At 40.4% G+C, this 15,296-nt stretch overlaps 1 protein-coding gene across 1 annotated transcript in view; it reads left to right on the top strand.

The window, feature by feature from the left end:
• The window catches only part of KPNA3 (karyopherin subunit alpha 3), a 53,772-nt gene extending 39,819 nt beyond the window's left edge, over nucleotides 1-13,953 (top strand). Inside the window, exons 11-17 of the mRNA XM_031615889.2 lie at nucleotides 2,862-2,993; nucleotides 4,034-4,162; nucleotides 5,877-5,981; nucleotides 6,117-6,188; nucleotides 6,291-6,453; nucleotides 9,263-9,357; nucleotides 10,822-13,953. Coding sequence (XP_031471749.1) covers nucleotides 2,862-2,993; nucleotides 4,034-4,162; nucleotides 5,877-5,981; nucleotides 6,117-6,188; nucleotides 6,291-6,453; nucleotides 9,263-9,357; nucleotides 10,822-10,920 — 795 coding nt within the window. The 3' untranslated portion in view covers nucleotides 10,921-13,953. The remainder of the gene's footprint in view (nucleotides 1-2,861; nucleotides 2,994-4,033; nucleotides 4,163-5,876; nucleotides 5,982-6,116; nucleotides 6,189-6,290; nucleotides 6,454-9,262; nucleotides 9,358-10,821) is intronic.
• The last annotated feature ends 1,343 nt before the right edge of the window (nucleotides 13,954-15,296 follow it).

Raw genomic sequence — 15,296 nt, 5'->3', positions numbered from 1 at the left:
AGCACCGTTTCTGAAATATATTTTCTAAAAGTCTTATTTTTACACTAGAAACTACATTTTTCAAAAATCCTATTTTACAGAGCTCTGCTCTAGAAGTTTAGAATTTTGAGATTAACTCTTGGCCTTAATTTAATTTAATTTAATTTAATTTTGTCTCAGTTTGTTACTTTGTGTAGATAATAAGGTTTGAATTTTGGTTAGCCCTTTGTGTGGCAAGAAATCTGGCCTTTCTGATCCTTCTGGGTCTCTTCCAACTCAGGCTATTTAATAATTCTCTGCTATGAAATGTGTAATTCTGTGTATCAGTCCAGTGAAATACTGTGATCATATGGTTAAATCTAACTTCTGTAACCTGTTGGATGCCTGAATTTGCAACCTGTTTGACTAAGGAAATCACACAGGAAAATATATTTAAATATATTAATATTTAACTATTAAAGGTATTTAAATATTTATGCTCCTGATCCATGTTTTTTGCATACATTTTCAAAGTCCTAGAGAGTGGTCTTATTTCTGAGGTGTTATATTGTGACTTCAGGAACCAAGATTTATACACATAAGGGTTACTGAGCTGCTTTTCAGCTCTTCTTCCTATCAGGACTTTGTAATGTCTTGAATTGTTGCTCCCTGTAGTAGCACTACAACTTAAGGAAGCAGAAATTGAGCACCTTGGTGGGTCTGGGGATAGGGCATAAGGTTGGTGGAAATGTCTTAGGTTATTTCTTTGATGATGTAGTGGTGTTTCTGTTGCTCTTTTAATGGCGTAGTCATTCCACAAATATTTGCAAACAGGGGATTTTGCAAATTTGGGATTTTGCCAGGGCTATCCCAGTGTAATGTGAGTGGGAGACAGCACATGGTGACTTTACAGTTCATAATTTGGACAAACCAAAATGGAGAGTCATAGCAAAACCAAAAATACTTCTAACCTATAGGCTTTGGTTGGCTTTGTTTTGTTTTGTTTTCTGGCAAATTTGAAAGCTATTTGTAAGGAATGATTTTGTGAGAGTTTTCTTAAATTAGATGTGAGACTACGTGGTGCCAGGTTTTGACTGATCTCAGTGAGGGTGCCCATCTTTTTCATCCCAAGAATCCGGTGCTGTTTGGAGGTACCAGTGTGATCCCAGCCTCCCAGTACTGGAGCAGCAAACCTATCTGTGGTGATGAGTTAGTGATGCAGGTAGATCAGCAGGCAGTCCTGTGAGCACCTCTGGTGGCTGCTGCTCTCATCATCATCAGAACTGTGGGACAGGAAACTGGTGAAGCTCCATCTCTCACTGCTTCTGCTGTGGTGCTGGCTCCACTGCAGCACGTTCTGCTGTCCCTGTGGCAGCAGCAGGTGAGGGCAGCAGCAGGCTGCATCAGGAGAGCAGTAGGTACATGCTGTCTGATCTCTGGAGATGGATGGAAACAGCCTATGGGGCAGGTCTCTCACACACCTTCAGTGCAATATATTTAGCTTTCTTAATAGCTGGAAATTTTGAATGGCTATTTTGAAAAGTAGAGTGCATATGCCTTTACTTAAATAGCAGATGAGGTTTCTTTCAGTTAAGCTGTCAGAGAGAGGAAGCTGGCTCACAGATCTCCATTTGGGTATGCTGCATTGAGCCATTCTCATCTGAAGCTTCCTTAAATCTCAGTGAGCTGAGCTGCTAACTCCTTTTTGCTCACCATGAGACACTCTGGGCACAGATTGTGCCTACAAAGCCTTCAAACACTGCTTCAGACCATCTAACCTCAGAACATAAATAAGATGCTTGGATTTAGAGCCTATTGCTCTAACCTCTTTCTAGTAAATCAGATGAGAGCCCCATTCAAAAGGTCGTTTAGTTCACAGAATAGAACAGGTGTCTTAGCACACAGAATATGAACTGGGAGAGTAGGCTTATGGTGCTCTTAATTTAGACACTTGACTTAGGTGCAATGAGTTCAGGCTTTAGTCTTCCTTAAAATTCCAGAGGGTAACTGCTTTGCTTTGGTTAGCTTTGGAAATTGACTTAGAAATGCCCTCAGGGGCATCCAGGCTTCTCTTCCTATAGTTCTTAACATCACCTCCAAGTAATGGGATATTAGCTCTTTTTCTGCTAGCTTTGTTTCTGCTTCAAATCCTACCTTTAAAATAACTAATTTTTGCACCTCTCCTTTTTTTGGAGAGCTCTCAAATCATCCATATCAAATCACCAGTGACTTCATTGTTATTTTCTTTAAGTGTGTCCTGTGTGATAGTTGTTACTTTGTGTTTATTCCCTTCTCTTGAACAGTTGCCACCTTAAAATAAGTGCTCGTCTTTTAGCTGGTGTAAGAAAGTTTTTTCCTTTGCTGTAGATCTAAATCTCAATATGAAGGATAGTTTGCATAACTTCAGACTGCACTGTGGATCAGAGGCATTAAAGGGTAGCTAGATGGCTTAAAGACTAAGGACATTTAGTTGTTGTGTATTCAGAAGATAGTACATCTAACAGATGAGAGCAGGGCTGAGAAGTTGGGTCACTATTGTCTTCAGAAAGTTACTAGCTCAGTTACTTAACTGAGCCATTCATCTGTCTCCAAAATGCAAATCAAAGCCAACAATTTACCTTTGTCAGGTGGTGTGTGCTGTAACTTTATGTACCAAAATGTGTCAGTTAAAAGGATGTATAACTTATTATCACTGAACAGATGGCTCCAGTTTTCATTGCTGTACGTAATAATCCAACATTTAATGCATCAGGTTGCATTTGAGTTTTTCCTGTAACTAAACTGAATGCTTTTTTTTTTTTTTAATTTACCCAGACGTTGAAAATAATCACTAAATTAAGATTCAGTGATACGAAGTTTGCTATTCAGTGTTTAAATTATGTTATGTTCTTTCCAACTTCCAGATTCTTGTGGACACCGTTTGGGCTTTGTCCTACTTAACAGACGGCGGCAACGAGCAGATACAGATGGTGATTGATTCAGGAGTTGTACCTTTTCTAGTTCCCCTTCTGAGTCATCAGGAGGTCAAAGTTCAGGTACGTCTGCCTCAGTTTCCTTGCATAGTCCTTTGTAACCTGTTTGCTTTCAAATTGTGCCATGGAGTATTTATTACTGGGGCTCTGAGATGAGCACTGTAGCTACAGTTGTTGTGGATAAACTGAACAAAAAAGTTTCCTACACCAAGAAAAAACATCTAAAATTATATTGAAACTCTTTCTGAAGTTTTTTTTTATTTCAATAAAGCAGCAGGTTACAAATTTATAATGACAGTAGGTTTTACGTTTCTCAGATTGTGTGTACTCTTTTCTGGTTGCAGCATTTGAGTAACTCATGGAAATCAATTACAGTTTTGATACTCTTTGATTGTGAGTCTTTTTAGTAAATCTCTAATTTTCTACAAAAGGTAGGTTAACTGACTTTCAACACAAAGGGAAGCTTTAAGTTAGTTAATGTGTGCTTGATTTTTATAAATTAACCACTGGAATGTGGAAGCTTCTGTGCATATCTTTGCATTTGCCATATTTGTTTAGTTTGGACTTTGGATGAAGGTTGCCTGGCTCAAAATCTGTCAAACCAGTTCACTTGATGGAAAAGAGTCTCACCAGTTTTCTATCACATATGAAACATTTATTAATACATAAGGATATAATGTGCATTTTTGAAAGTCAACTGAGAGTAAATAAGAATATCAGTAGTCTTTTTTTCTTTATTATTCTGCAATGGAGATGTGAATTAAAAAGCTTGCAACATTTACAGCCATAGTCAAGGCCTAGATATGTTTATTGTAACTCAGATCAGATACATGACAAATTATTTCTTTTGTTATTCTAATCTCTTTCTACTTTCTAATCTTTTGGAGTCGATCTGCAGTGTGCTTTTCAGTAAAATACTGCCCTGTGTGTTTCTGTTTTGATGAAACAGTGCCTGTTCTAGAGTGCAGCTCAGAAGCTTTAGTGCTAAACTCTCTTCTGCAGTGTTTTTGTAGAGACATTCTAAAGTGATCTTTATTTTAACATAAGTAACAGCAACGTTTTTAACATGCAATTTTTTTTCCCTTCCCACCTTGGACGTTCAGACAGCAGCACTGAGAGCAGTAGGCAACATAGTAACTGGTACTGATGAACAGACACAAGTTGTTCTCAACTGTGATGTTTTGTCTTACTTCCCAAACCTCCTGACGCATCCAAAAGAGAAGATAAACAAGGTATGTTATCATCTGCTTCTTCTTTGCTTAATCTTGTTGTTTAAAAAATAGAACAGTGATCTGTAACTTTTTACAGAAGAATTTCTCAGAGCTGTTACCTCTGGGATGTCAGCAATTCTGCATGAAGACACCGCCTTTCAGTCTGGTGCATAATTAGGGCAGAAGTCAAACAGGCATATTGAGGGTCTGTTTGTTAGTGTTGATGTATCAGTGCTGATTTTTGGGAGGACTGATTTTTTGCTTTAACATATGAATTTTTTGTTGTTGTTTCCAAAGTGAGTAAGTGGTGAACTTACACTACAGGTTTTTGTATCTGAGGATTGTTGCTTGTTGTTGAATTCAGTGAGATGGGTAAGGATGGCCCAGTTTTTCCTCCCCAAAATTAAAGGGGTTTAATAAAACTACACTTCTCTTCACAGTGGAGTTTTTTCTCTTCTGTTGTCCATCTTCATTTTCAAGGGAGTACAGAATACCACCGTCCTTTTTTGAAAACTATCCCTCCTTCCTTTTGGCAGAAGGAACTTTGCTGTTGCAAAGGATTAGATGGAATAGGGAGAATTAGATGAAAGGAAGTGATAAGTGCCCTCCTTTCCAGAGCTGCATTTGATGATGTTTGCTTTATTTTTGGTAATCATCATGCCATCTTTCCCTGCAGAGATGGGGCTGGCTGGGAAGGAGGCTTTTTCTCTTTTCTCTGCCCCTTTGTTTAGCTTAGGAGATTTCCCCATTTTAGCCATATCACAGGGGGGATTCTGTTTCTTCAGGCCTTGGAAAATGCCAGTAGTGCTGAAGAAGTTAATCTTCAGCAGTTCAGACTGCTGTGATCTCTTTCTGTCTCCCCTTCTTGCACTCAGGAAAGGATGAGAAAGGGCTCTTTTTGAAAACCAAGAAGGAGCTATTTTGCTTTAAGAGGAGTCTATGAATACCTTTAAGTTTTTTGTTTTAATAATTTGAGGAACAACTACAAATAAAAGTCAAATGTACCTCCCTAAAAAATGGAACCCATTACGTTTTGTAGTATTTTATGATTGGTTTGATGGCTTATTAAAATCAGGTTATTTTTAGTTCAGGTTGAGAGCTTTTTTCGGATATTCTTGATTGGCTTGGCAAAATAACCTGTTGTAACCAGGAATTTTTTATTGCCAGTAGATGTTAGCTATGCTGATGAACCACCTGAATGAGGTAATTGCTGAGTAAGGTCTCAGAGCTGAAAGTTGTGTCTGATTATTAATGGGAAAACTCAAATGAGCATTGTAAGCTCTACTTCATATTTAAGGGAGTAAACGGTAGATGGAAGCACAAAAGGCTACTACTGAGCTGTCAGGTCCAAATTTACAGGAGTTGTTGTTTTTTTTTTATTTGGGGTTTCTTTGCAGAACTTATTTAGAGTTCAGAACGTGTCTATGGCTGTAGCAGTGCAAAGTGGATATAAGGTTTAAGTTGGTATTGCTGCCAGCGTGTGAAGTAAGTAATACTTTGACCCAGTGAATTAATCATATCAATTTTGTAGTGATCTTCTGTGTGTTTGGCTTTCACAGTGCAATAAAAGCTTGTGTGTTGGAAGTGCTACTGGGCAGGAAACCTGGAGGCTCTATTTAGAGGTGGTTGTGGTATGAGTTGAGGTTTTGATGGTTTTGAAGTTTGATTATTTTTTTTTTTGTCTGTTGACTGTTTTCAAAAATGTGTTTTGCTTTTTTATTTTGTTCAATTTTAGGAAGCAGTTTGGTTCCTTTCCAATATCACAGCAGGAAACCAGCAACAAGTTCAGGCTGTAATAGATGCTGGGCTAATCCCTATGATCATACACCAGCTGGCTAAGGTCAGTCAAGCTGTCAGCTATGCAAGTTGTCATCCTCTTTTTATAAACCTGACATGAGGAGTGTGTGATTTTTAATAATAAGCCTGACAGATGTTTCCATGTGGATTTTAATGAGCTATTAATTTTACTCTTCAGGGTGACTTTGGAACACAGAAGGAAGCTGCTTGGGCAATTAGCAATTTGACAATAAGTGGGAGAAAAGATCAGGTATGTATAGTAGGATTTCAGGTTGTCACTTAAATATTGCACGTGCAGCCATTTCTAAGAAGCAAAATGTTCAAAGTACTTTTTTTTTTTTCCATTATTTAGGTTGAATATCTTGTACAGCAAAATGTAATCCCACCATTCTGCAATCTACTCTCAGTAAAGGATTCTCAAGTGGTACAGGTGGTGCTGGATGGTCTGAAAAACATCCTGATAATGGCTGGTGATGAGGCTAGCACAATAGCTGAAATTATAGAAGAGTGTGGAGGTACGTGCTTACTATGCTTTAAAAAAAAAAAAAATTACTGAGTTCTGTTCTGTCTTCTATTTGCTGCTGTCAGATGTTTAGTACAGAATTTTTGGGACTGTGGGCCATTTGAATAAGCAGGTGACACTCTATCCTCTTTATCTTGGTTTAGGGACAGTCATGTTAGAAACAATTGGTGGAGGAGCTTTCTGTAGCTAGGTGTTCCTAGACTTATATGAGAATTGTACTTCATTTCATTTTGTTATTGAATATACTTAGTTTTGCAGTAGAACACACAATTCTTGTGTGTTCAGTGCTTTGGTAGTAGATGGCTGAATAGGGACCTGCTGGTCAAAGTGAGAGATAAAAGAAAGTGCACAGGCAGTGTAAGTAGGGGTGTGTGGCCTTGAAAGAATACAGGGATTCCATCTGATAGAAATGTGATAAAGAAAGCCAAGGCACACATAGAACTGAAACGGGCAAGCAACATGAAAAATAACAAGAAGAGTTTCTACATTTACATTGGTCAAAAGAGAAAGGCCAAAGAAAGTATTGCCCCTCTGATAAATGAGAAGAGAGAGCTGGCAACAGCAGACATGGAGACTGCTGAGGTACTCAATGAGTCTTCACTCTCAGTCAGGCTTCCTACGTCTCTTGTGTCCCTGAACCTCTGGGCAGGTTGGGGGAGCAAAATACTTCCCAGTCTAAGAACAGAGCAAGTCGGAGACTGCCTCATAAGGCTGAGTATGTACAAGTCTGTGGGGTTCACATGCATGCTATTGTCCTGAAAGAGCTGGCTGTAGTTGCCAAGCCTCTCTCTATCATATCTGAAAATTCCCTCCCTTGTCAGAGGAGGTCCCCCGTAAGGAAACATAACATTCCCCCAGAAGGGGAAACGTAATTTCTGTTTTTTAAGAAAGGTAGAAAGGAATATCCAGGACACTGCAGGTTGTTGAACCTCTTGTCTGTACCTGGGAAGATCATGGAACAGATCCTGCTGGATGTTATGTTAAAGCACATGCGAGATGTGGAGGTGACCCAAGACAGCCAGCACAGCTTCACCAAGGGCAGATGATGCCTGATCTGTCTGGTGGCCTTCTATGATGGAGTGGTGACATCAGTGGACAAAGGAAACACAACTGATGTTGTCTGTTTGGACTTTGATGTGGTCTCGCACTACATCCTTGTCTCTAAGTTGGAGAGAGATGGATTTGAGTGATGGAATATTTGATGGATAAGGGTTTGGTTGGATGGTTGCAGCCAGAGAGTTGTGGTCAGCGGTTCTGTGTACAAGTGAAGATGGGTGACAAGTGCTGTGTCCGTGGGTCTGTCTTGGGACCAGAGCTCTTCAGCATCTTTATCAGTGACATAGAAATGTGCCTCTAAGCAAGTTTGCTGATGACACCAAGCTGAGTGGTGCGGTTGACACAGTACAAGGGAGGGATGTGATTCAAAGGGACTTGGACAGGCTTGAGAAGTGGGCCCATGTGAACTTAATGAGGTTTGACAAGGCCCAGTGCAACGTGTTGCACTTTAATCAGGGAAATCCCAGATAGGTGTACAGAGTGGGAGAAGAACTCCTTGAGGACAGCCCAGCTGGACATGAGTCAGTGATGCGTGCTCACAGCCTGGAAGCCCAGCAGTATCCTGGGCTGCATCAGCAGAGGGGTGACCAGCAGGGAGGGGGAGGGCATTGTCCTCCTCTGCTCTCGTGGGGCTCCTTCTGGAGTACTGCATCCAGGTCTGGGGCTCTCAGCACAAGAAAGATGTTGGAGTGTGTCCAGAGAAAGGTGACGAGGGTGACCAGAGGACTGGAGCGCATTTCCAATGATGAGAGGTTGAGGTTGGGCTTGTTCAGCCTGGAGAAGAGAAGGCTCTGGGGACACCTCATTGCAGCTTTCCAGTATTTAAGGGAGCTTGCAAGCAGGAGCTGGACTGACTATTTACACAGTCCGACAGTGACAGGACAAAGGGGAATGTCTTTAAACTTTTTAAAAGAGGGGAGATTTAGGTTAGATGGTAGGCAGAAATTCTTTATTCAGAGATGGTGAGGCACTGGCAAAGCTACCCAGAGAAGCTGTGGATGCCTCGTTCCTGGAGGCACTTGAGGCCTGGTTGGCTGGAGCTCTGGGCAGCCTGAGCTGCTGAGTGGCAGCCCTGTCTATGACAGGGAATTGAACTAGATGGTCTGTAAAGTCCATTCCAACCCAAACTGTTCTGTGATTCCATGATAATAATTTCATTAAGGCTAATGCAGAACGAGGAATCAGGCTTTGGGATATTCCAACCTTAGTTTTAATTGATGTAGTATAGTAAGGTAGCGCTGAATGTATGTTTGAGAACTTGATGTATTGGAAGTTTTTCTCTTGTGTATAACACATCCAGTTTGAAAAGGAGACTAGGATTTTAATCTGATTTTAGGATGAGATTTTGTTACCTTGGTTAAATAAAGCCACTTCCTTTGCTTATGTGCAAAATCATGAATCATCGAATGGCCTGGGTTGAAAAGGACCCCCCTGCTATGTGCAGGGTCGCCGAGCACTAGACCAGGCTGCCCAGAGCTACATCCAGCCTGGCCTTGAATGCATCCAGGCATGAAACAAAAGCTATACACTAGGCAACAGTAGTTTTAAAAACAATAATAAGATTTTGAAACAACCAGAAGTACAGCGGGTTTTATCTAAAAAGAGAGACAATTCTCTTATCCTGTGTTCTAGTGTGTTTCTGTAGTAATGTTTCATGAGTTTTCTTGGTTAGGTCTGTTGTCTAAAGTAGTCAATAATTCACTCCAATTTAAATTTAAAATTCTTCTCAATTTTCTTTTATCCAGGGTTAGAGAAAATTGAAGCCTTGCAACAACATGAGAACGAAGACATTTATAAACTAGCGTTTGAAATCATAGATCAATATTTCTCTGGTGATGATGTAAGTATGCTAAAGTTGGAAAAGTGTATGTGCTGTGCTGTTAGTGTTACGTTAGTAAGTGCATTGTCCTTGGTGATCTGTTCCAGTTGTTGTGAACATAGCCTGTCTGGGAGGTCAAGCTTCCTGCTCCCTTTTCAGTGCTCCTTCCCTGAATTGAAAGTCTTTGAAGAATTTCTCAATTCCAGGAATTTTCTTCAGCAGTATTAAGATGACTGATCTCATTTTGTGTACATGCATTGACACAGACCCAATGTTCGTTGCACTGACATGTACATGAATATGTAATTACTTAAGATTAGAATCTGAACAGTTCTCTGGCTCTTTTTTTTTTTTTTTTTTTTTTTTTTTTTTTACTTCCTCATACATCAGTCTTAGGAGTTGAGGAGTGGATCCTTATTTCAGATAGATTACTGTATTTCAGCTCTGTAATTGCTCAGTGTGGAATTTACATTGAAGGGAATGAAAATGGCAAACTTTCTGCAGCTGATTGATGTAGACCACCTGATATTTTCTTGCATCCCAGTATTTTGACCCAGTTCCCTATGCTTGTAATGATTCTGTGGACAGTGTCTAATAACCTCCATAATGGTTCTGAGGTGTCTGTAGTTAACTGAAGACTACAGTTCTTAGTTGGTGTAGGGGGAAAAATAACTTTGTTGAGGTTAGTGCTGCTTTTTGTGCATTTACTTTTTACATAAACTGACGTAATTTAGTGTGTGCCTTATTGCCTGAATTTACTGCCTTTTTTGGGGATCAAGACTGGTAGCACATTTTCTGGAGTTTCTGAAACTTATTAGAAATGGTAGAAATTCTATAATTGGAAGACTACTGCAAACCAATGCAAAACCTGCCACTCTGGGAGCTCTGTGTTCTCATAAGATGTTGCTGGTCACTAGATGCTCACCCCTTTGTTGTTAATCACATCTGCTCCTTTGGTGAGTCCTGTAAAGTGCACAGGCAGTTGGCATGTACTTTGGAATCAGCACTGATAGCTTCCTATTGTGGTAAAGGTGTGTGAACTTAGGCAGCATTGCTTTCAGAAGGCAAGTGTTAATTTGTCAACTCACAAACGTCTGCAAGCAATTCTGAGACTAGATTCAGTCTTTGTAGTGGTGTGCCCTAGTCCTCCTCCTTAGAGTTGCTGCTGTCCCCAAAAGCCTTAGTCTCTCTTTCCAGGTGTTAAGTCACCCAAAGTAAAGAGAAATGTCTTAAGGTGAGTCAGTTCTGCTCTACTCCAGTGCCAGACCTCCAGAACATATTTAGACCTCCCCACCAGAAGGGCTTTTACATGCTTGTGGACAGCACACAGTGTGAACCAAGGCATGTGGTTGCTACAACCAAATTAATGCTATCGCAATAGTACTTAGAATAGATAAATAGATGAACATTTGTGAATCTCTTTTATGAGTACCAAATTGTGCTGGGAATGGGCATTTAATAGATTTTTGTTGTTTTGTTTAATAGATCGATGAGGATCCCAGTCTCATTCCTGAAGCCACTCAAGGAGGTACTTACAATTTTGACCCAACAGCCAACCTTCAAACAAAAGAATTTAATTTTTAAGTTCAAAAAAGTGCAGCTTCTCTGTCCCACACCAGTATGAAGCACCACCAGATGGCTACCAAGTGAAGAAACAAAAGGCTCCAAGACACACATGCCTCTTCGTTTTGATGCTTCTAAAGCAAGCCATGTATCGGTCACTTTGCAGTTGCCAAACGTCACTATCACATGGACTGTAAATGCATATGCATGATCTCTTAAACTGTTTCAGAATTCTTTTTAACGGTCCCAACTACCTTTTTTTGCCTTTTTCCTGGTGCCACATGCTGACAACCGCAATCTGCAGTTCTGTTAAGAAAATTCCATAGTGGTGGCACATTGGCTTTCCACGGAAAAGTAGCTTCTTTGGAAAATGGTGCGCTGTGGATCAAGACACTTTGGTATGATGCGTACATTCTGGAAGACTACAGGGGCCCAGTCTGCTCTGAGCCTTCGTCATTGTCCTCCACAAACATATTTTCATATACTTTATGTGGAAGAATAGATTAAAAAACGCAAGCCAAATGATTTCATTGGTGAAACTGAAATAAAAGTAACTTAAGCAAAAAACAAACAACAACACAACACTTGGCAATTGATTAAACACTTAAGTTTAAAGCAAACAAAAAAACTACTTCATCTATCAGTAATTGATGTGTGTTCATTAACTGCCTCAGAAACCAGGGTTGGAGAATGAACTGTAGATTTGGACTGGTAAAGCTTTTGCCATTATACCTAATTTTTGAGAACAGCGAGCCCTATTTGACCACTCACTTCAGCCTGTGTGTTCCTGCTGTTTTGAAGTAATCAAATGCTGTGCATGGTATTTTACCTGAGCTACAACCTGTTACGGACTTGAACTTCTGGTTAAGCTGAAAGCAAGAATCCCAGACTGTAGAGAGAAAAAAAAAAAAAAAATCTGTCCAAAAAAATGTATTAGTTAAAAAGAATCTTGCTTTCAACTTTCAGCAGTCAATATATTTTGTTTTAAATTGATAATTGGATATGGTTGATTCATATTGGGTTTAAACTGTGGAGCTTTCATGTTTACTGTAATTTAGTCTTAATCTATTTTTTACTTAGTAACCAGTGCTTTTGATGATGTGGTTGGCAACAAACCAGCAACTACTTAGAAGCGTCATAAAAGCTTCATTCTTGGAGTATTGGAAGAGTTACTCAGAAACCAGTCTCAAATCTTAGTCGCGCGATGAAACAAGATGCAAACTGGTTGACGTGTGAGGCTGTATGGAAGCTGCCGCCATTCAGCAACAACCTGATGTGCAGCGCACATTAAATAACTCTACGTAAGGTATGTGAGGTCACTGCTTTAGGAAAATGGCCCGACCCAGTCGTTTTCAAAGGGATCTTGGTATCACTGGGGTGAAGGATAATTCCGTAAGCTATCACACAAACTGGTTTTGTTGCTGTTGTTTACTGGGTGTAATTTCCCAATGCGTTGATGTGAAGGGATAGAAAAATCTAAACTAATTTAGTTATTGGATGTGGGTTGTATTTACTGTGATGAAGATAAGGACAGATGCCATCAGAGCTTTGTGGATCAGCTGTTTTTCCACTGATGAACAACGCATAGCAGGTGTGCATTCATTAAATATATATCTGCCAAGGTGGAGCCACTTTAAAGAGCGAGTTGTCTTGTATCCCAGCTGGATACAAGCGTATGTTTAAACTGCAAGATTTTTACTTGCTAGATAATCTGTTTTAATATAGTGGTTTGGCCTCTGATTATTTATAGGTTTTATAAATTTTAGAATCAATTTCTCTTTAAGGTGGCTCAGATTTTTCAACTCTCGTGCACATAAAATTGAGTTGAAGTTCATTGTGCCTTTTTTCTTTTCCCAGAAGTTGAGTTGAAGCTTCATATGGTAACTGCATCCTATTCACACACTATAGTCTAAAATCTTGAAAATGTGTGGTGTTCGCTAAGAAACTAAACAATAAAAAGTCAAAGTTAGGTAAGGTCACAAAGGTTTTGTGGAATTAGAGTTCCGGCAGGTGTTATTGTGAACAAATATTTCCCCTTCTAACTCCATTTAGTTTCCTTCTCTACCGTATAGACTGACGGTTACCCTGCTCAGCCTGTGCTCACTATTATCCTACCGATTACCTACAAATTGATATTAAAGTAATGGTTTTCCACGACTGTGAAGATCTGATCTTTTTCTTGCACTCAGTGCATTACGTTAAAAGTGAACATCGGCGAACTGAGTTGAGGCAAGACAAGGCGTGCGCTCAGTTCTTTCTGTTGTGACCTTATCAGCTTTTGATTGGGATTGCACCATCGCATAGTTAATAAAGGAAACAAAGTATATTGCTGCACTTTTACGTTTTCAGAACAGTGTTTAAAATTGCATTGTTTTTATTATTTTTTTAAACTATCAGTTAAAATAGACTAAAACGTTCTTTCAAAGAGGCATCTAAATGTGTTCCTAATTTTGTATATGGGCTTAGGTTTTGTAACCAATAAAAAGCTGCTATCAAATACTATAAAAAAAAAAAAATTCAAGAAGTTATTTTGAAAGTTACGGAACTGCTTAGTCTTTGCAGATCAACCTATAGGGGTTTTTGTCCTTGACTAAGTATTAGTTAGCAGAACTCCACCTCAACGTCTGCCGTATGTTACAAGAATGAATAAAGTAAGCTAACGCAGTGGTCTCTGGAACTTGGGTACTGTTCTGGTACGGGGTTTTATACTTTTCTGGAAGGTGTTTCCATAAACGTACAGGAGGCGATGGTAAGTGGGTTGCAGCTGATCTGCATAACTGGGAGACAGGGATTTCTGCTGACTGTGTGGTGTTCTGTAGCATTGAGGAGCTCACCATCCTGCTCCAACTCCAGAGGTGTCTCCAGCTTCCCAGCACCATTTGGCATCTGGTATTCTGCAGTGATTTGCCACTCGGGATGCCATGTGCCTCTCCTGCAGTCTGCCTTGGGAAGCCCTGGGCAGGGATCTGTAGCCAAGCTGCATGGCAGCAGTCCTCACCTCAAGGTACGAGTTCCCCTCTTGGGGTTCCCAAGTAGATTGGAGATGGGCTTTGCATTGTCCTGTAGTATCGTGGCCATCTGTTGGCTTTCACTGGGCCCTACCTGGCTGACTTGGGAGACACTGTGTTGGATAAATGAATGTGTTACTCTAGGAAACGTCTTAGAAGGAACAAAAACTAGAAGATATGTTGATGCTCCTCATACTTATTAAAAAAACAAGCATATCATAGAATGGCCTGGGTTGAAAAGGACCATAGTGATCATCTGGTTTCAACCCCCCTACTGTGTGCAGGGTCACCAACCACCAGACCAGGCTGCCCAGAGCCACATCCAGCCTGGCCTTGATTGCCACACTTCTGTTTTGTTTGCTTAATCTGCCCAACAGAGAAATAGGCATGAAGGTCCACTGCAGGTGTATTAAAAAAAAAAAAAAAGAAAGAAAGAAAGAAACTTAAAATCTCTAAGTATGGCCTATTTTGTTATTCTGATCTGACATATAATGCCCTTTGGGTTTTGAGTGTTTCAAATGGGCCTCTTCTACCAAAGCAACCTGGTTGCCTTGTGTTTTTTCTGCTTTGTTGCATAAGAAATTGCTCTCTTTTGTGGGAAAATCATACTTCTATTCAAGCAGATGTAGGACAACAGATTATGGCAAGCCATTAGGAAGCACCTTTCAAGAAGAGGAGGGGAAAAAAAGCAGTGGAGAGCTTGGGCTGCAAGAGGCAGTGCTTTGTCACCATGGCCACCACCCATCTCACTGTCCCTGTGACCCAGGGACACAGGTGTGGAAAGTGAGCTGGCTGTTCTGTTTCCTGTGGCAAATTGTGGTTTGTTTTGTGGGTTTTTGTCATGCGCTGAGATGAAGCATAATGGAGCTCATGTCTGCACCTTAACTATTTGTGTGCTGATTACCCTTTGTGATCTGTATTTCTGTTTGTTTGTTTATTACCTCATGGAGCCAGGTGGTCCTGCATAGAAATTATGTGAATCCAAAGGAGAAAGGAGGGTGAGATGGGGATGTACTGTGAGCAGTCAAGCTCAGTTTTCAATGTTTGTGCAGGAAGATGCATTTCTTGCCCCCTGATCCATCACTGTGCCTTGTTCCTCAGCCTTTCAGACAGCTTGAGGTGATCAGCTCAGCTTCTGGAGGAAATCTTCCAGCTTTCCAGAACTCACTGCTGGAAAGCATCGCTCCTATCAACTGGGTGAAGAGATTGGGACAGACTCCCATAGGAATCATAGCTTCTCCTGAACCTCACTGCCTTTTTAAACTTGGAGCAGAGAGGCCAGGTTGGATGTGGTGCTTGGCAAGCTGCTCTAGTGAAAGGTGTGCCTGTCCATGGCAGGGCTTTGGAACTGGGTGTATTTTAAGATTCCTTCCAATCCAGCCCAAAGGG

Source organism: Phasianus colchicus, chromosome 1, assembly GCF_987193195.1.
Source record: "Phasianus colchicus chromosome 1, bPhaCol1.hap1.1, whole genome shotgun sequence".
Lineage (NCBI taxonomy): Eukaryota > Metazoa > Chordata > Aves > Galliformes > Phasianidae > Phasianus > Phasianus colchicus.
The sequence above is the reverse complement of the archived record's forward strand: the minus strand, read 5'-3'. Positions and strand labels throughout refer to the sequence as shown.